This window comes from Pteropus alecto, unplaced genomic scaffold, assembly GCF_000325575.1.
Source record: "Pteropus alecto unplaced genomic scaffold, ASM32557v1 scaffold61, whole genome shotgun sequence".
Classification (NCBI taxonomy): Eukaryota; Metazoa; Chordata; class Mammalia; order Chiroptera; family Pteropodidae; genus Pteropus; species Pteropus alecto.
Window position 1 is genome coordinate 22,749,988 of NW_006434835.1, and position 21,000 is coordinate 22,770,987.

Genomic DNA, 21,000 nt, shown 5'->3' on the forward strand with positions numbered 1-21,000 from the left:
CTCAATAAACCCTTTCTTTTAGAAGAAGAAAAAACAAAAACCCACCCATCACTTCATGTCTCTTTGTAATCTCCTCCTCTCTTCCTCCCATCCCAAACCACTGATCTGATTTCTGTCCGTGTATAGTTTGTTTCCTAGAATTTTATATAAATGGAATCAATACAGAAATAAATAAATAAATAAATAAATAAATAAATAAATAAATAAATAAATAAAACATAGTCACCGATGTCAAGAAGCTTACACTCTAAAGGGAAGACAGACGTGTAAATCATTGCCATTTAAAGTGCTGCTTGCTTGAGAAATAGAAGTGTGCAAAAAAAAAAAAAAAATAAGCTCACAGAGCAAAAAGGTACTGATTCTGATTTGGAAAACTGTCGAATTTGACTTTTGAACTGAGTCTTTAAGAATGAGTCAGAGTTCAGCAGATGGAGAAAGAGGAAAGGGCATTCCAGCCTATCGTAGTCATTGATTTGTAATCTTTTCATGTGTCTTGCAGCTTAAAACATTAGCACTATCCCACCTATCTTTACAATTCAAGAAAATAGAATATATGAAACGGTTGGTTTTCTCCTCAGATAGAAAGCCCTTGGCAAGACTGTATCACTTGTTTAAGATGTGTTGTTTTCTCTTGCTTTCAGTTAAAGATGCTTCTTAGTGTGATAGGCAGGACCCCTTATTCCCCATCCTTGGCCTGTCTCACTAGCCATGTCTCCTGCAAGTTCCCCGACAAGACCCCCCGGTCCTCATCCCAACACATAATATAATATGCTCCTGGTGTGCTGAACCATTTGTTCCAACCTAAACACACTGTACTCTTTCTTGCCTCTATAAATTGGAGTAGGTTCATCCCTTTTCCTGGAACTCCCTTCCCTCCACCCCCACTTCCTCATGCTGTGAAGTGGGCACTTCACAATCTGTGCCCACTCACACACCCTACATACATGTGTACACACAGCGTCGGCTATTTGTCTTTATGCCTCGAGTCAAAAAAAGCCTTATGGAAAAAGTGATCCTTGGGGATGAATGGAGGTCTGTTAGTCACAGGAGGGACCTCAGTGTTGACGATGCAAAGCAGCTACTGCCAGGAGTGTGCTTTTCCCCCGGCAGCCCTCAGCAGTTTGGTTATGAGCACAGAGGACGTAACTGGTTTGAATCACAGTTTGCAATTGGAAGCCTCGGGGGCCAAATTTGACCCTAAGACATGTTTTCTTTGATTTGCCTTTTTGTATGTGTGTGCCATCTTTAAATTAGTCAACATTTAAAAACTGGGAGGCCTCACATAAAAATCTGGTGTTATCTTGAACATTTGGAAGGTATAGCAACATTGACTGTCCGTTTCCACATGAAAGGAGTAGTGAAGCCCCCTCGGAGGGCCGAGACCCTCTTGAGTTGTCTCTAGTATTTCTGTACTCTCCCAGGGTTCCTGCCCAACTCCTGAGACATTCAGGTTTCTCATCTCTGGGTTTAACGTCAGGGCAGGAAGTTTGAAGTCAGCATGAAGACGGTGGCTCAGGTAGAACACCATGGGTTTGGGGCCACGTTGTTAAGGAGATAAAATCGGGACAAGGCCCTTGCTGAGGAGAACAGGGAACAATATGAGGCTGAAGAACCGGTGCAGTGGGACTGTCGGCACCAGAGGACTGGACGGAGGAACCATTGTGATCGGCGAGTAGGACGTTTGACTTGAGAAGTTTCAGAGAGCTGTGGCTCTAGGAGCGAGTGGCTGAAGTGGAGAGGTCACTGCACTTCAGGGTCATTGAATTTCAAAAGATCAAGTGAGGTCAGGGTGGTGAAAATGTTTTGTCCACATAGACACTGAAACCTTCCAAATTATAATTACGTAAAATAGCTAACAGGTGTCGAGTGCCTCTGTGTTCCAGGCACTATTCTAGGTGCTTTTCATATATCTGTTTATTTAATCCACATGTGGTACAGTCAAGGCTCAGAGAGAGATGACTCACCCAAGATCATATAACTCCTAAGTGGCCAGAACCCAAGCCTAAGACTGATGTTAGAGTGCTTTCTTCGAACCTCTACCCTTTTAAGAAATGGGTAGGAATCACAGCCGCAGAGAGGGAGGGCTTGCACAAGAGAGGAAAGCGACAGCATAGGGCGAGGCTAGCTAGGGTTCAACTTAGAGAATGTCGACCTGCCTTCCAGCCCGGGTGAATAAGTGAGTGTGGCTACAAGGAAACTGTTTTTAGGGGGAGCCAGTCAGGCATTAGAACGGATTTGAGTGGCGCACCTTGTGGTGATGTTTAGGTGTTGAGTTTGCCTGCAAAGGAAAGGCCGGGAAGGCAGGGAGGATGGCATGGAGGGATGAGTCCCTGGGAAGCGGAGCAGGACTCTGTGGGGATGCACAGTCCCTTGAGTACAGGAAACCAGAGGATCGTGGCACTTTGCACTGATGACAAGGATGAGAGGCCTGGGAATTGACAGCCCACATGGACCCACGTGGACACAGGCTTAAAGTCAGCTGTTTCGGTGGCGATGGCTCTGGAGGAGGGTTAGCATCCCGGGCCGTGGAGGCTTTGCTCAGGTTTTCAAATCAAAGGTTAGTCAGAATGTCATTGGTTTCGTTTCTCACCGGCCCCAGGGAGGGGATAGAATAGTTCTCATCTCATTGTGCTCCCATTTGTGATTGTATGTCTGACACCTCCGTAAACTAAACCCCCTAAACTGAGGACCAGGACCCTGTGTGTGCACAGCCCCACCCAGCTTAGTGCCCTACTGCATGTGCACACGCAGCCAATAGGCATGAAATAACTGCATGTTCATACACAGGCAGATTCCATGCTCCAGAGCATGCATTTCTAATGCAGTTGACAATTCTGGCTCAAACAGGAATACCTTCTGTTGCTTTATTAAAACTTACTCTCCACATCCAAACCCACTCCTGCAACGTGCCAGTTTTCCCTTTTTGCTTACTTTTTCAAACTGGTTCCTTGTGCATCTCTCACTCCTGTCCCCTCTGTATTCTCTGAGGCCATCCTGCCCACCCTGAAAGCCAGTGCCAGCATCTTTGACCGAGAGCCTTCCATTCCTGGGACTCGGTTGTTACTGGATAGTTGGGCTGAGCTGAGCAAAGTTCAGAAAGCCTGCCAGGTCCCAGTTGTCACATTTTCAGCAGGGCCACTGGCCCCGGGGGTTCTTTCCAGCTGTGTTTCTGTGCCTCTGATTCCCCTCCTGCCAGGATTGAGGCCCTTCGCAACTTGCCCAACTTCCTTCCCCAGCCAGTCACATCGAGCTGGTAAATGTGTATACGGTGCCATTGCTTCTCCTTACCACACCTGCTTCCTGTGGGGCATGATCCTAAAAGGCAGTTTGATAGATCATATAGGAACCGTGTGGGCTTGCAACTTCCATTTTCCTACCACTTTGTCTTTTAACTTAGCACCTTAAATTTCCTGAGCCACATGCCAGCCTCGAGGAGGGAACCATAATTATTCGCCTTTTAAGAAAGCAAGGAAAAGGAAAGCTATAATAACCATTTTATTAAGGGCTTACAATGAACTTTATTATTATTCCTAATATTAGGAAATGCAAAAGAATATTTTACCTAATTGCCCTCAATTATACCTTTTCTATCTTGGAGCAGTTTCTCGCCCAAGGAAGAAAAAAAAAAAAACGTAACAACAACAACAACAAATGCAGAATGATTTCACTGTTGTCTCTGAAGGGAAGGTAGAGAGTGTACAGGTAACATCCCGCTGTGACAGGGGAGCGACGGCCGCTGGAAGGAAGCGCAGGATCCCCAGAGCTGGCCTCTGTGCCGCGCTGACTCCCAGGATTTCTGGCCTGGGCTGGAGAAATGCAAGGAGCTCGTACAGCAATTAGCTTGGGAAAGGGCGCAGGAGGGTTTGTGACTTAGAAAGTCGTAAATGTCTCATGGTGAGACACGAGGAAAATTATGACCCTAACAAACACCCATGGGGAGGGCTCCATGTAGTTTGGGGAGTTGGACACTCAGGTGGGAAACCTGTTTCCTTCTGGATGTTTATTTGCAGCCTCTTTTTTAAAACTTACACATGCCTGCAAAGAGTTAAGAAACTTAATTAGTAGAAAGATAGTGCATCAGATTTAATTAAAGTTGAAGCTACTTTTTATAGAGTAGGAATGTTTTATATGTCATTATAATTTCTGTTGCTGACAGTTATTTCCTTAACACACTGTGTGGAATCCTAGTAGTACAAATACTTTGCCCTTTTAATTCCTCGTTTATCCTTCTTTTCTGACAAAAGGGAGAGCTCTCCCTCCCACACATAAAAGAGTAGTTTTTGATTTATAGACAATGGTTCTTCTCTTTTGAAGGGCTCAAGCACTCAGTTCAGATGTGGCATAAATCCAGTATTGGGAGATGTCCTTTGCAGAGGGCCTCAGTGAACTGTTTCCCACCAGGGTTTGGGCAGGGATGTGGGTCTGCTTGGGGAAGATGATGGTTTGCTGCTTCTGCATTTCCTCCGCTGCAGAAAGAGTTTGTTGTAGGGGAATGTTAGAATAACGTTCACCCTCAGCTCTGCGTGGCACCCACCTCAGGGGCACATTCCGGGGGTGCTCCTGTGCTGTGCTAAATAGCATGGGGGTGGCAAAGAGGACTCCTACTCCCTAGAGTCTCTTCCAGCAACACCTGCTAGTCCATCCTTCACAGTTCCTCTGGTCATTCTGGGGACACAGACTCTTGATTCTCCAACTTAGTTATGAAGCCATAACAGTTACGAAGACAAGCCTAGTGCTATGGAGATGCCAGTGTCGGGCTTATTCTCCTCCTGCATTGCTTAGTCTGCTTTAGTAGGGAAAAAATGACTCGTAGATGTATAAATATACTTCCCTTCTCCAAGAAAAAAAAAATCACCAGAAAGCGTCAGAGAGAAGGCCCATCTTGAAGCGAGCGTGAAGGTTAGGTGCTTGGCGAGGAGGAGGAGTGAGCAAGCGTGGAGCACGAGGTTGTGATGTGCTCCATGAGGTGGTGATGTGCTCCAGGAATGGTACAGGCCACTGGGAAGCAGGAGAGGGGACGAGCCGGGACCAGATGGTGGCGGTGATGGGGCCGGTGACGCAGTGATAGAATTGTGAGATTTTATAGTTAGAAGAAAGCTTGTTATGGTCCAACCATCTCATTTTAAGGATGAAAAAACTGAGCATCCCAGAGTTTAAATGGCTTGCTAGCGGTCACACATGTTCTGCTGGATGATTGTATTGGATAGTAAATAAAGCTGTTCATTTCTTCATCCCACGTGTCTGTCACTTCTAAGCAGCCATATCCAGGCAGGAAGGAGTGTTTGTAAATGATCAAGGGCAAATACTAATAATCGTCATTGTTATTAAAATGTTAAAACTAGTCATACTTGGCTTTTTCCAATGGAAAGTGCAAATTAAATTGACGACCGAGGCCCTGCACCCGTAGAAGAGAGTTACTCAGAAACTGGGTCCCAGATTCCCTTCAGTGGAATCTCCTGGAGAGATTATTATACAAGCAGACTCTGGAGCCCTGCCCCAGACTAGCAGAAAAACGAGCTTTGTGGTTAGCACCCTGGAATCTGCATTCTAAACAAATTCCATAGTCTTTCCCTGTACACACTAATTTTGAAAAGTGCTGCACCTTTTAGCTCTTGGTCTAAAATTTGTAAAAATGAAAATTATAAAATGCATGGTTAACCTCTGGAGAAACAGTAGGGTTTTGATATTGTAGGATGAACATGTACCCTCCAAGAGTTTGGTACCTCGTGTACTATTAAAGGCCAGAGGAGGGAAGATTAATCCTGTTGCTTTTTGATCAGAGAAGGCCTTGCGGGTTGGGCGGTCTTAAGGCTGTGTGGAATCCACCAGGGGCGCAGGAGAGGCATGGATTTGAGGCAGAGTGGACACCTGAGCTCTGGCACTGAGTGATAAGGTGTGGGGTGGATTTAGTGAATGGCAGATGACCATCACTGCTCAACTGCGGGACATATGGAGGAACCAGTAGAATCTGGAAGCTAAAGGATAAGGAGAGGCCAGACTTGAAGCACCTTGTAAGCTGTCCCAGGACTCTGGCCTGCCTGGGACTGTGTGTGGAGTCCAGGAAGCAAATGACGGGAAGGGAAAGCGTGTTTGCACTGCCTTTCCACTCACAGACCAGCAGCATGGGCCTCCTAAGGAGGGGAGTGCCCTCTAGGGGCTTGGATGGTTTTCTGAGTGCTGTTCGTCGTCGTGCTCGGGCACTCAGATGCCCACGCAGCTGAATCTATTACCTACTCAGGAGAAAAAAAAGGCAGCTTAACCAAGCCACCTGGCTGCAGCTGTGATTACATTATGCAAACATTTATTAATATGCTGCCTTGATTGATCGTTATCTTAATACCGAGGATAACATGAGAGGCTTGATTTTCCCGGAGGATTGCAAATACAGGTTGCTTCTTGTTTAAAGTTAAAAAGCCCTTAGCCCATATATTGTACGATTCTATTTATATGCACTGTCCAGAATAGGCAAATCCATGGAGACAAAACATAGATTAGTGGTTGCCAGGGGGCCGGGGAGGGGGGGATGGGAAGAGCACAGGGCTTCTTTTCGAGGTGATGAAAATGCTCTAAAATTAGGTATGGTGATGGTTGCACAACCCTGTGAATATAAAGCCACTGAATTACAGACTTTAAAAGGGTGAATTTTATTTAATTAATTTTTTTCTAACATTATTTTTAAAAGCCCTCAGTACTTCTGTTTTAAGTTATCATGCAAAGAGCTCTCTGCCTTAGGTACTTTTTTTTTTTTTTTTTTTCGAGTTAACCATATAGAAATCTCAGTGCTCTCCTTCTCACTTCGTTTTTGTTGTCATTATTGTTTGGCTCATATACTATCGCTTTTTTTCTTATTTTATTCATCTCTAGTTCTGTTTCGTTTAAGAAGTATTTACTTAATGACTGTATGTGATAAATACTAAGAGAGCTTGTGGCACGATGAGTGCTCAAGTCACTGCAAAATAGTGAGAAAGGGGCCTTAAGAAACATTGGGTATTTGGGGTTTCAGAGAGGAGCTGTTATCTGAGGTTGCCCTAGAGAAGCACATAGTAGCTAGACAAACAGCTGGAGGTAAGGGCTGGAGGAGGAATGTTGAGGAGGGAATAGGGCGAGCTATGCAAAGACAGCAAAATCGAGGCTTATTTGGAGAATAGAAGTACAACGGTAGCATATGGATAATGGAGAGAAATACTCGAAGAGAGAATTGGAAAACCAGTCTATGAACCTGAGAGTGTCGAATGCTAGGCTGAGAAATTGATCAGTTAAGTGAGTAGTAATTGAAGATTTTTGACCACGGAAGTACAGGAACTGAGCCATAGGATGGAGATGGCATGGGTTGAGAGAAGGAGAGACTGGTGGGTGGGGACCAAGTTATAGCCTAGAAACTGAGGCAAGGAGGGTTTCGGAAGGGAGGGGCAAGTGGTGACATCAACAGTAAGCATCTCTCTTCCTCACTTTAGTCTGCTTCTCCCGCCACTAACCCACTTTTCTCCGTTTCCTTGCTCACTCTGCAGGCATGGGGGTAAAAGTTAGGAGGACGGTTGGGGTGGGAAGACAAACAAAAATAAAAATGAAGAGAAAAGGTGGTAAGAATGAGATACAGTTCGCATGCTTCAGTTGTTTTCTAACTTAGTGACTCGATAGAAGAAAGTCTACTCTCTTCTAGTGGAAAATACAGGACAGGAAATGCTATTTTATTTCCGGTCAGTTACTGAAGCTGTGTGCCTCACTGTTCTCATCTGTAAAAAGGAAGGCTACCTACTTCCCATGTTGGCAAACCAGAGAATCTAGAATAATTTTATTAAAGACTGCTAAAAACTACCGTGAACTCACCTAATTTGTAGACATAATAACTTTCCTTGGCAAATAAGGGTGATGATAAGGATCCCTCATTTGTTACCTGACAGAGTGAGTGTAGACGTATCTGTCAAAAGGTAATTCAGATGAGTTGTGTCGAACTATCTGAAACTGCAATTTGACTATTTTCAACCTGCAAAAAATTGCAGTTTCATAAAGTTTCAACGCCGTAGCTAGTTGCTTGATAGATATCTGACGTGAACCTAGATTTTCACCTTTTCTGGTTCCTTTGTATGTTTCTTTTTTTATTAAGGTGCTAAAAGTCTTTAAAATCTGCTAATGTCAGGTTCAGGGGAAGTTGTGAGAAGATGGCAGCAGGTAGGAAGGGAGGTCTCGCCAAGGAAGATGCAGATACGGAGACAGATGCTGGGGGGAAGCCACCGGCAAGAACCAGGGCATCCGAATTTTTAGATCTTTAATATGCAGTCATTCTGCTTTAGCAATAAAACTTTGGCATAAAAGGTTTTCTTTCTCCAAGCGGGTTAATAAGCAGTTGGGTAGTTTCAGGTCATCTGCAATTTGCTGGAGGCAGCCTGTGCGGGTATCTAGGAAAACGAGATATTTAAATATTGGGAAATAGATCCAATGTAAAAGGGGAAAAAAGACTTACGGCAGCTTAGTTCTGGTTTTCAGGTTGGCGTGATTTCTGACAGCCTAACAGAGAGCCTGGTGCATAAGGGCACATACGTGTTCATTGAAGGTCACTGAAGGGTTGAAGGGCAACATCTACAGAGGGGTATTTTGGTTGGATGTATTCTCTTTGGTGTGTAAATTAGAATGATTCCCTGGAACACATCAATGGGCAAAATGTGAATGAATCTCAGAAGATGAGGAAGAAAAGGTTTGTCAGCTATTCTTGCAGGATGCTTTCGTTGTAATCACATCCAGATATTGGGATCAGGGCATGGCCTCTTGATACTTAGAATGTCAGTTGTAATAAATGTAAGCAGAACATTGCTACTGTAATATCACAATGTTATGATTAAGTGCTTAATACTGCAGTGGGTGGGCACATAAAAATGAAAGACTATAGGATAACCTTACTAGGGACTAAAAAACCCAGTTCATATTTACTCAGTCCTAGAAGGTGATCAGCTCCACTCACAGAAAACAAGCAGACATTTATTTTAAACCACAGGCAGAAATACCATTACAGCAAAACTTTAATTATCTCATACCCTCTTCTCCCTGTAATCCAATATAACGCGCCCCCCCCCACACACACACACACATAGAGGAAGCCTGAGAGGAGGGACGTCCTTGGGGGAGGTCATTCACACCTTCCCAGTGGCTTTAATGATCTTTGGTACAAGTTTTAACTTAAATTTGTTTCCTTTTTAGTTCTGTAGTTAACTGTAAATGTAATTAAACCTCTGGGCCTGGTCATTGAGGTTCTCCTGGACCACAAGCTCATTTTATTTATGATATAAAGAACAATAGACCAACGAAACAATCACTTATGTAGGAATGGAGGATAATACAGAATTAACGAATGTGTGAATAGCCCTTCCCTGCTGAGACGTCACCCTCTCCCTGATCTTGACCCCCACTATACATTTTAGGACTCCTTCCTTTCACTCCTGTCAACCTGGTTAACCCCTTAGTCATCCTCTCCACCCTCTGACAACACCTCCATCCCCAAGGGAGCCGCAGAGCAGGAGCCTGGCTGTTCCTTCCTAGTATTACGTTTACATCCTGACCCTCTGCTGCCCTGAGCTGCTTACTTCCTGCCTCCTATTTCATTTTTACAGATCAGTGTCAGGGAGTTAACATGTTTTCCTTTTCTTATTTTTACCCGCCTCTTATTTTTTTATGTTTAGGCAGGTTTCACAGCAGAGTTGAAGTTAAGGGTGAGAGCCAGCAGAGCTAGCTTACAGTTCATGGAATACCTACCTCATTTGTGCATATAGAGGGAAATGCATATGTGTAGCTAAGAAGATCCCAAAATTAAGACTTTCATCTTCCAAACAGCTTTCACAGAGTTCACTTATGTGCCACAGGTCATGCCCTTTATAAAGAACTCCTCAGTCTTCAGTCAGGATCTTTCTTTTTCCATATTCACAATTATAAATTAATGACACAATTACATACACACACACACACACACACACACACACACAGACTGAAAAGCTAGTAACTTAGTAGTTGAAAGAAGAGTCAGACAAATTTCTGAAAAATGCCTAACAGTCAGCAACAAAGCAGCAACATGGAGCCACTGAACTCAGGAGCACTCATTCTGTGGGAGCCTGTGCAAGCATCACTGAATTATGGAATAGCATAGTAATATATGCATATGAAAATGGCCCTGATTCATCAAGAAAATGTTATGCTCAGTACTGGTCTACTTAAGTAAGAATTAAAGTAATGATTTTAGGAATATTTCTGTCAAAATGGTTAAAGTTAAAAATCTGGGTGTATATTAAGGAGATGAGCCTTAGTTATGTGGAACGCACATTATGCTAGAACCCCCTCCCCAGTGGCACCAGATAAACAGGACAGTGTCACATAGTGGAGTCAGTTTGGCACAGCCACTTCGTGGTCTCCCGACTTCTATGTTGTTGTTTATTCATGGGGTTTTCCTTCCCTTTTCTTTGGTTTCAGATGCGAGTGTCTCTCTGGCTTATGTGGTTTCCCCGTGTGTGAGGTGGGATCCACTCCCCGCATAGTCTCTCGTGGAGATGGGACACCTGGAAAGTGCTGTGATGTCTTTGAATGTGTTAATGGTACGTGGGGTTTCTCTTGTTCTCAGAGTGTGTACATTTGTGCAGGAGGAGGAGGCGGGAGGGTTCAATCTAGCTGTTGCTGTCTTTATAAGGCAGAGAACATACTCAGGGACTTGATGAAACTCGCTCAGGAAGAAGGTTTGCCTAAGATCCCACTGTGCAGTAAAGGAAGTTAGAGAATCATCATTCCATCCACCAGAAAGAGAATTTTAGAAATCTAATAGCAGATTACATGTAGCCGTCATATTCTGCCGTTTCACTAGTATAACGATTTTAGGATTCCAAGAAAAGGGTCATGGAACTTCTGATCATATTTCTACTGTCATTCGCCCCCTCGTCCCATTGCTGTCAGGATGAGATCTACAGAACTAACAGCACGTTGGAGCTACCACGATTTGAAACAAAAGACACTGTTCCTCTAGCATTTTCCCACTTAGAGGGAACATGTGTGACCAGTGCTTGGCCATTATTAGCATTGGCCTGCTTTCGGCTTGCACCTTGTGGGCCAGAAAAAGGATTCTCCGGTCACAAGATTCCTTCAAATAGAATCCACCTCTCCCTTTCACCTTTCATGAGAGGGCTTGGTGTTTGGTGACAGGGTGTTTATTGAATTCTGATGGCTGGAAGGGAGGACAACCTAAAACATGCCCCTCCTTCAGGGTTTTCAGAAGAAACACAAAGAATAAAACTCGGGCAAGTGGTTTGTCAGTAATTGTAGAGCACATTATTTAGTTAGTACCTAGACTCACAAGGAAAATGAAGATGGATTTGGATAAATACAATAAAATTATACATACGGAAATGTCCTCAGTAACTACTACTTATAAGAAATTAGAGTTCAAAAGATTCTCTGCTCCCTCTCAAGCCTCCCCTCCCCGACAAGAAAGGTTATATTACGGTCGAGTCCTGTTTCATCGTGTCCTCTGGTTTTCAATCTAGTGATGACCACATCTTGTTTTGTTTTGCTTTGCTTACTGGATAGCTTTGTGGTTGAGAGAGAACATAGACTGGAACCAAATGATCTCAGTTTGAAAATTGGTTCTTCCACTTACTAGCTACGTAATTTGGGCAATTCTTGGTCTCCCTGGGCCTCAGTTTCCACCTCTGTAAAATGGAGTGAAGAACAGTGAATTAAATGAGGCTTTATATGTGAAGCACTTGGAATTGTGACTCAAGGGCAAATAGTCTTATTGTTTTGTATCCCCACCTCCTGTTCACATCCAAAGACACTCCTCTGGACATTCCAGGGAGATAGACAAGGTGAAGTGAGCTTCCTGACTTTAAGTTAAAGACCTTATAAATACAAGCACAAGTGCAGAAAAGGTTCCATGTGCATAAATAAATCTCAGTGCTTTCCGCCACCCATATTGTGGTCCAGGCAGTAGTAGTGTCTGTTAAACATAAGGAAATGGCCAAGCAGACCCTTTTTCTATGGCACCACTGCAGCTTAATTGATTGTAGGTGATGTTGTGTGATTATTTAACTTGTACCATTTGAGACAGAAATATCGTTCCTTACTTTGGGCTTCCAGCATCTCAGATGTTATTTCTTCCAGTACTGACCACTCTGCAAGTACCCTCATGTCTGTCTCATCCTAGAATCTGAACTGCCAGAGGACTGGGAGTCTATCCTTGTGTCTGTGGATGTTAGCATGTAGTCTGCCTTACAGAGGGCATCCAGATTTTGTTGAGTGAGCAAGTGAGTCATCTGATTCATACTATCTTAGTTCCCTTTAGAGCCGGCCGTTTAATACCAGCCCACAGAAGGTTACTTTGTGGGGATCCTCCACCTTTTACTGCCCTACACTTTAAGCTCACATCCTTTGTAGAAATACCACCTCTAGCAATGTAATTTGCTGTTTGTCCTCTGGGTAATGAAGAGCAGATCGATCCTTCCTTTTTTTCTTTCCAATAGAAACCCAAGTATCATGCCTTATCAGGATGTTAACTCTGTATCTCACGCTAACATGATGTGACTTGGACAGCTAATAACGGCACCCCCACCTCGGTGGCATTGGATTAACCTTCAGGGCCTGCCCCTGCTCAGAGCCTCACTTTTTAGAGATCTGACTTCAGGAACAGGACTTGCCGTCTACTGTGAGAAATAGTTGAGACAACAAACCACAGTCAGTGTTTCTGGTGGTGGCCCTTTTTTGCTACCATAAACTCGTTGGGTGATCTTTGCTTTATTTCTTGTCCTGCTATAGTGTCTCTTTTACTATATTAGTCATTCAGTTGTAGATGAGACTAGAAACTATAATACAATGAAAATTCATAATCCTACAAAGTCTCAAAGTCTGTATTTTAGTTCTTTTGACATATACATACATGCATGCACATGTGCACACACCTTCCTTCCCACCCTCATATATTATCATCACCTGAAAAAGCAGAGGTTTATTGTATGTGTGTGTGTGTGTGTATGTGTGTGTATGTGTATGTGTGTATATACATATATATGTGTGTGTGTATATCTATATATCTATATAAAGCCTTGCTTATCTACAAAGGATTTGAGGCAATTTTACAGTAATAACAGATACAGTAACATAGTGGTAAAGTATCAGTGAGAAAGAGAATCAGTACCATAAAGTTCTACTTAGAATTTGAAAGTAAAAAGCAAAAAGAAAGTGCCCACAGATGTGCAGGCCATAAGTATCTGTGTAATCGCTGGAGGCAATCATCAAAGCAGACTCCCAGCTTCCTGGCCATCAAGGAGAAAAGGAAGCAAGAGTCAGATCCACAATTCTTATTTTGAAAGGAAAGAAGCCCACTGGACAGGGGGACAGTCTTCTCGTATGGAAACCTAAGTGCTCTGGATCATGCAATAGGTAATGTCTTCAGTTTCTTTAATACCGCCAATGCAGAAACTGGTTTCCTGTGGCTATTCTTCTCAATAAAAAAGCAAAGCAAAATATTAAAATGCAACTCAGTGAAAGCAGTTTTCAGAGGTCAGTTTGACGACAGAGCTAGAACCTAGATGCCTCGAGCACCCTCTCTTAATTTTGAAAACATCCCAATGTGTAGGAACAGATGTAGAAAGCCCAGTTTGGAGGACAGTGTTAACATAACTAATCCTGTGTGCAGACACAGAGACTGCATGGCAGCGCTGTTTCTAAGCTGCCATGAGGATGATCCGTGTGCTTATGTTATTTTTTTAAAGGTACATGTTAAAATAAGATTTAAAAATGTTCACAGAGGATTTAAGAACTCTTGAGTTTTGAAAATATTCACCTGGATGAATAGATGAAGAGAACATTCTCCATAAATATTACTTCTCTATGTGCTTTGCTTTGGTTTGGTTTAAGAGAGGTGGTAGAGTTGTAAGCAAGATTGTGACAGTTTTTGACTACATTCCCTGACAAGGGCTGAAGGCAGGTCTTACGAGGCGTTCATTGAACGAGAATCCTGTTTAGAAACTAAAGGAACAAATGGTATGGCCGAACTCCTGGTACATAAACTTAGAAGTCATCAAAATCATCACCTAGAAGTATGATCCTCACAGCAGTGATGGAACAATCCCAGATCTCCTTCAAAAAACAGTTCTGTGTCTGCTCCAGCCCACCAACAAAAGCATTATCATCAGTCAGCTGGAGCTGAGTAACAGCCTTTACTTTTAGATGCCTGGGTCCTCTATTTTGTCCCATTACACCCTAATGCCTTACACTGGCCCACCTCTGTCATTCCTGGAGGTCTTAGGGTTTGAAATCTCAGACATAGAATGTAAAAATGATCATTTGGTTGCTTAATATCATAAGCTGTCCAATGTAGATGCACAAAAATCTAAATAAAATAGAACATTTTGATAGTCGATAATTGACTCTTCTAGCATCAGACACTAACTTGTAAAATGAATCAGTCACAGGAGAGTCTTAGCCAAAGTCGGCTTGATCTTCATGTAAAAGTTTGGCCTGGAAAACTCAGACCTGAAGTAAGTTAATAAGAAAATTAGTACAAAGATATCTATTGAGAATCCATTGTCTGCAAAGCAATAATGCTCAGTAGTGTTTCTAGGGACTCGCTGTCTATTTCTACTCCATTGTACTAATGGAGAGAATAAGGTACTTTAAAGCACTGTTCCACTTATGCATTTATTGAGCACCCTTCCTATTCCTGGAGCCTTATCAAGCTAATTTTACTTAAGAGTAATATAATCTTTTGCAGTTCTTTAGAAATATTGTCTCCTTCCCCTTATCCTGAAGTAGTATCTGCTTGGTATACTATAGTACACACACTCTCCCTGTCCCCCATAGAAAAGATTTTTATCCAAGTACTCTGTCTTTGTGATTATATCAATTTGCAGTTGATTTATGGAGAAATTTTCAGACGTTTTCCTTCTGTCATATAGTTAGTTCTCTCTCTCTTGGCTTCTGATGTCTACCCACTTGGCTTCCTGCTCAACTCACCTCTCCAGTAAAATGAGACCAGAGGCAAGATATTAGCCATTTTCTGCTGGGGGATTGAAGAGAAAAAGCAACAGAACTGTATCTGTTTAGATTTCTTTACATCTGATGTGAGGTTCTACATTTTAGTTTTTTCCTTTGTTGAAATTATATACCTATCACCATCTGCCAATCAGTGTAATTTGGCAGGAAGGAGAGGTTATTAACAGTCTATGCTATCAGGCTTTTTTTCAGGAGTTCTGGAATACATTACAGAGCAAAGAGAAGATTCCAGAACTTAGAAACATAAAATTTTAGTGCAGACGAAAAAAAAAAAAAAAAAACCTAAAAGTACACTTTTATGCATACCGCTTTGAAAAGTACAACTTATATAATAAATTATTTCTTTGTAGTATTTCTCCTTTTCACGTTTATTTAAATTATCCTCTTGTAGAGGTAGCGATAGTCCCCACACTGTTCTGAGAGTCACATCGTTCCCCGACAGGTGAAGAAGTAATTGGTTGTTGCTTCTCAAAGACCAGCCTTTTTATCATGCACTTTTCTAAAGAGCCTCTATAAATTTCCCTCAACATCAAACAGGAATTTCATTATGTTATGTGATTTTTTATCCTAAAGAATTCTGTTTTCTAGGCCATGTTTTTGGGGACTCTCCATCCCTCTAAATTTCACGCTCTTGCTCTTCGTGCATTGGCTGGTGAAACAGCTGCCCAATCCTCTCATCCATCCCAACTCCTCCCTCTTAAGCTTCTGCACATGTCACCATAAAAACCAGTGCACCTGGAGCAGCTTTATTCATAACTAGAATCTTCCCTCCTCACTTCAGATCTTGCGCCAAGATTTGTGGCTTCACCCAGACGGTAGACGTGGTTGATTAATGCAACTAAGCAATTAATATTGGTTGGCTTATAAAAAATTTTCTTTGGTTTGAATGGATGCTCAGCATTTTGTTGGGGGTATCATATTTTGCCTCACTGCACAGCGTGCTAGTTTGATTAGTAAAAGCACTCCATTTTCTGTGTTTTGGAACTTGTGGTCTAACTGCCCAGATCCTTCCAATTTCAGTTCAGATTAGTATGGCTAAATGTATGTAGATGAATTCTGAGCTACAATGTGATTTTTTTTTTTTTAACATAACATTTTCTGAAAAAGAAATAGCACATCCAACAAGCAGGGGGGAAGAGGTTCAAATAGGCACATTTAATACCTGTGTATACATACATGCAGCTCATTTCACACTAGTTACGTGATTTTAGGCAAGTCATGTAATCTCTTTAAAATTTCATTTTCCTTATAGAAAAATGCATATTAATACTTGTTCTGGCTTCTCTGCAGGATTATTATAAAATCAGATGAGGTCATTGTTCTTCGATACCATACAAATGTAAATATACTCAAAACGCAGTGAAAGTCAGGTGACACATTAAGAGATGATGTTGGAGAGAGGAGCCCATGCACAGAGTGTGTATCTTAATCCACATTTTCCCAATTTATTAATCAGGGTGCATTAGTTCAAGAGAACTTCCTTCAGCTGGGGAGTATTTTGATTTTACCAGATTTATTGAAACATATACTGTGCAACTTACTAAGTGAAGTCATACAATTCAGTGTTTTTAATAAATTCACAGTTGTGTAATCATCATCACAATTTTAGGACACTTTCATTAACCCCTCCCTGCAAAACTCTGAAACTCATTAGTTACTCCCCATTTCTTCCCAAAGCCTCCAGCCCTAGGCAACCAGTAATCTACTTTCTCTCTCTGAAATGTGCCTATTATGGGCATTTCAAATAAATAGAATCATGCAATAGGTCTCCTGTGACTGGCTGGCTTCTTACACTTAGCATAATGTTTCAGAGTTCATTCATGTTGCAGCATGTATCAGAACTTCATTCCTTTCTATGGCCAAGAAATATTTCATAGTATGGGTATACCACATTTTGTTTATCCATGCATCAGGTGATGGACTTTTAGGTTGTTTCTTTGTTTTCCCTCTCTCTCTCTCTTTTTTTTTTTTTTTTTTTTTTTTGGTCTTGTAAATAATGCTGCTATGAACATTTGTACACAAGTTTTTATGTGGGTATATATTTTTGTTTCTCTTAGGTATATACCTAGGAGTGTAATTGCTGAATCATATGGCAGTTCTGTATTTAACATTTTGAGGAATTGCCAAACTGTTTTCCAAAGGAGCTGCACTTTTTACATCCTCACCAGCAATGTATGAGAGTTCCAATTTCTCCACCTCTTCATCAACACTTGTTATCTGTATCTTATTTTTCTATAGCCATCTAAACATATGAAGTGGTTTCTCAATGTGGCTTTGATTTGTATTCCCTAATAGCTAATGATGTTAAGTATCTTTTCATGTGTTTATCGGCCATTTCTGTGTCTTATTTGGAAAAATGTCTATTCAGATGTTTGCTCATTTTTCAGTTCAGGTTATTTTTATTGTTGAGTTATGAGAGTTCTCATAACTCAACAACTTATTTGTACTACAGTTATACCATGAAATTTTATTGAACTTGTTTATGAGTTATGATAGTTTTTTTAGTAGATTCTGTAGAATTTTTTTGTTTTGTTTTTTGTATACAAGATCATGTCATCTACAACTAGAGATAGTTTTACTGCTTCTAATCTGGATACTTTTTATTTCTTGCCTAATTGCCTTGGCTAGAACGTCAAGTACAATGGTCAATCACAGTGGTGAGAGTGGATATCATTGTCTTGTTCCTCATCTTAGAAAGCATTCAGTCTTTTACTAAAGATGTTAGCTGTGAATTTTTCATAGATGCCATTTACCAAGTTGAGGATTTTTCCTTTTATTCATAGTTAATCGAATTCTTATCATGAAAGGGATTCTGTCAAATGATTTTTCTGTGTCTGTTGAGATTATCATGTGGATTTTTTTGTCCTTTATTCATATGCCATATTACATTGATTTTTGGATATCAAACCAACTTTACATTCTTGAAGTAAATCCCACTTGGTCATGGTATATAATCTTTTTTATATGTTAAAAAATTAGTCTGCTCCTAATTTTTTGAGGATTTTTATATCTATATTCATAAGAGCTATTGATCTGTAGTTTTCTTTTTCTTGTGATATCTTTGGCAGGAGTTCTTTTAACCAAAATTAAAGAGAAGGGATGAATTTAAGGAAAGTGTTTCAGGGCAGGGAACACATTTTCAATCATTGGTATGAATTCTAAATGAATTGATGAGAATTCTAAATGCAGGGCTTTGAGTTCTTAGCAGAACATAACTGTGAAGCACGATGGAAAGATCACCAGGTTTCAATGGAGGAGCTACTGCTTTTGTGTCTGTCATTTGCCATACATGTGACTTTGAGCAAATTACCTAGGATCTCCTCACTTCTCAAATTGGGATAATATCTACATCAGACCTTTGTTATTGGGATTACATGAAGCAATGTACTTAAAGGCCAAGTACTATTCAAATTACAAATTACTAAACCTCATAGAGAGAAAAAAGAATTTAGGAGAAGATGTTAGAGGAACAGAAAGCTATCACCTCCTAAAAGGCTTGGATAAATTTTTTGAAGCAGAACAAAGCCTAATGTGAAGATAGGATCATTTATTTGGGGTAAAGAATGGCTTAACAAAACAAATGTAATCTCTTTAAAACACATGTCAGATGTGTGAGTTTCATGGTCAAATGGCTCCCTTTATTGGGAGAAGGGGAAAGTCAGTATAGACTTTGCTAAGGGGAGTTTGGATTCCTCAGGGTAAGGAAGATAAGAATATTGCACAAAAAAAATTATATCGAGTTTAGTAAATTCCCATCAAATTATCTACTCCCGCTATCAGACAGAATTTTCTGGAGGCTCTTTGAAAAACACAAAGGGACATCACTCAAAAGTGACTTTGAATATGCCTTGTCTGTGTGAATTCCTTTCAGAAACAAAGCCAGCCTGTGTATTCAACAATGTGGAGTATAATGACGGAGATATGTTTCGAATGGACAACTGTCGGTTCTGCCGATGCCAAGGGGGCGTTTCCATCTGCTTCACTGCCCAGTGCGGGGAGCTGAACTGCGAGAGGTACTACGTGCCTGAAGGGGAGTGCTGCCCGGTGTGCGAAGGTAAGACAGGTGCTAACTGAAGAATATTCATGGCTCAAGAGTTTTTATATCAAAATTGACCTAATTCAGTCTCACCCCAAAATAGAGGAATATTGAAGGAGTTCTTTTTTTTTTTTTTAATGACTTTCTGGTCTATCTTTTAGGACTTCAATAATGCCAGGTAGACCGTGTGAAAATGCTTCCCCGAGGGAAGTTATGCCCTGGTGTAGACAGCAGGTCACCAGTTTCCACAGGTCAGCGTGAGATGTCCCACGGTGCTTTCTGTTCCTGCCCTGCAGTTCTAGCAGCTCCTCAGCAAGTCCCGGGGACATTCCGTTCACCCTGACATTAAAATCCACCTCCCGTGCTCCTCAGATTGCCCAGCTGGGACAAGACAGCCCTTGTCACTGACAGTCTCAGCCAGTCAGCTCAGAGGAGAGCTTGCCCTGCCTCCTTTCCGGTACCCATGCCCCTTCCGGTGGGGTCAGGACCCTGCTGCTCCCCTTCTGAAAATGAATGGTGTGAGAGGGTCATGTGGCATGGTGGTGACATCGGCTCAAGGTCCAGCCACGTGTCAGGTGTGGCCCTAGGCAGAAGGCTCTCAGGAGCCTGTTTTCTCTGTCTTCCCGTCTTCTTTCCAAGAATTAATAGTTCCATGTTCCTTCAACAGGCTCTGCCCTCTCACGTGTGGTATTCAGAAATAATAAACATTTCAGAATGATAACTCAGTTTCATTCACTATAACCCACACCTTTTTAGGATCAGGATACTAAAATTCAGGAAGGTAGTCACTTGTCTGAGTTTACAGTGAAGCACCCTCTGCCTGACTGTGCCTCTGGTCTGTACACACCACACCGTTTCCCCTGCCGGAAGGTCATGTGGACTTTCTCGTCCTGACCCGGCCACAGATCTTCGGTCTGGAGTCAGGCGTGTCAGTCTTCTGCCTGAAGTTCATCCTGCCCTTATCTCTGCACACGAAAATCCTGTGGCATGTGCCGTACTTTTTTCTGTTTTTCTAAAATCCTTTTCAATATTTGAGCTATATTTTCCACAGTATATGGAAGATCTGACAATGTTTGAAGTATATAAACTACATTCCTAACACTGAACAAGTGTTCACGACAGTGAAGTCCTTTCTCCTGTTAGAAATTATTTTAGCCTATGTAGGAGAAAGAGGGTTCACTTTTTAGGGTCATTAGGATTTTTTAAAAACCACATCAAACTTAACCTTCCTTATTGATTCGTTCCCTAGCTACCCCCAGTTTGTTGCAGTTAGGGGTGTAAAAACATAGATATGAACCTCTGTGTAATACTCATAATGAGTTGTCTGGGCTTGGATCCGGTTATGTCTCACTTCCTGGAATTCAGATCCAGGCTCAAAGTAGAAATGAAGTATGCGGTGTAATATTTTTTTATAAAGAAATTTAAAAAGGCTCATCTAACTCAGGTCTCTTGGCCGCTTCCATCTGTGTGTGGCTCACTGCCCTTCGAAAGCGGTGACTGCATGATTTTAAATGTTGGCCTCTGAACTCCTTGTAACACCCTCTTACCTGTTGAATGAAGAGGACCCAGCTCAACACCGCATGGACTTCCCTCCCAGCACAGCAGCACTTGCTTGTTGAGACCAGACTTTATGCGATTCATCTAGTTGCTCTCATTATAATAATGTTTGGGAACTGTGTATGCAGCATTTATGTCCTGGTCGGTAGCCTCAGAAAACATTTTATTTTACAGTAGCCTTGGCTACTTTTGCCCCGCAACCTTGGCTGCTGCGTGACTGCTCAGCTCATGGGGAGAAATAGAGCGTAGGGGTACAGTCTTTCCTCCAGGGCATAAGCCGAGACCTATGGTATGTCTAAACCAGCCTTGTCATGAACAAGCCACAGTGAGAGCCTGCTATATACTCCTCACTGTTGTCCACCTGGACCTCCACGCGCCAGAAGGTAGAG

General features: G+C 41.9%; 1 protein-coding gene across 1 annotated transcript in view; it reads left to right on the top strand.

Moving 5' to 3' along the window:
• Positions 1-21,000, top strand: part of CRIM1 (cysteine rich transmembrane BMP regulator 1) — a 175,990-nt gene that overhangs the window by 90,503 nt on the left and 64,487 nt on the right. Inside the window, exons 5-6 of the mRNA XM_006910382.3 lie at positions 10,453-10,574; positions 18,890-19,072. Coding sequence (XP_006910444.1) covers positions 10,453-10,574; positions 18,890-19,072 — 305 coding nt within the window. The remainder of the gene's footprint in view (positions 1-10,452; positions 10,575-18,889; positions 19,073-21,000) is intronic.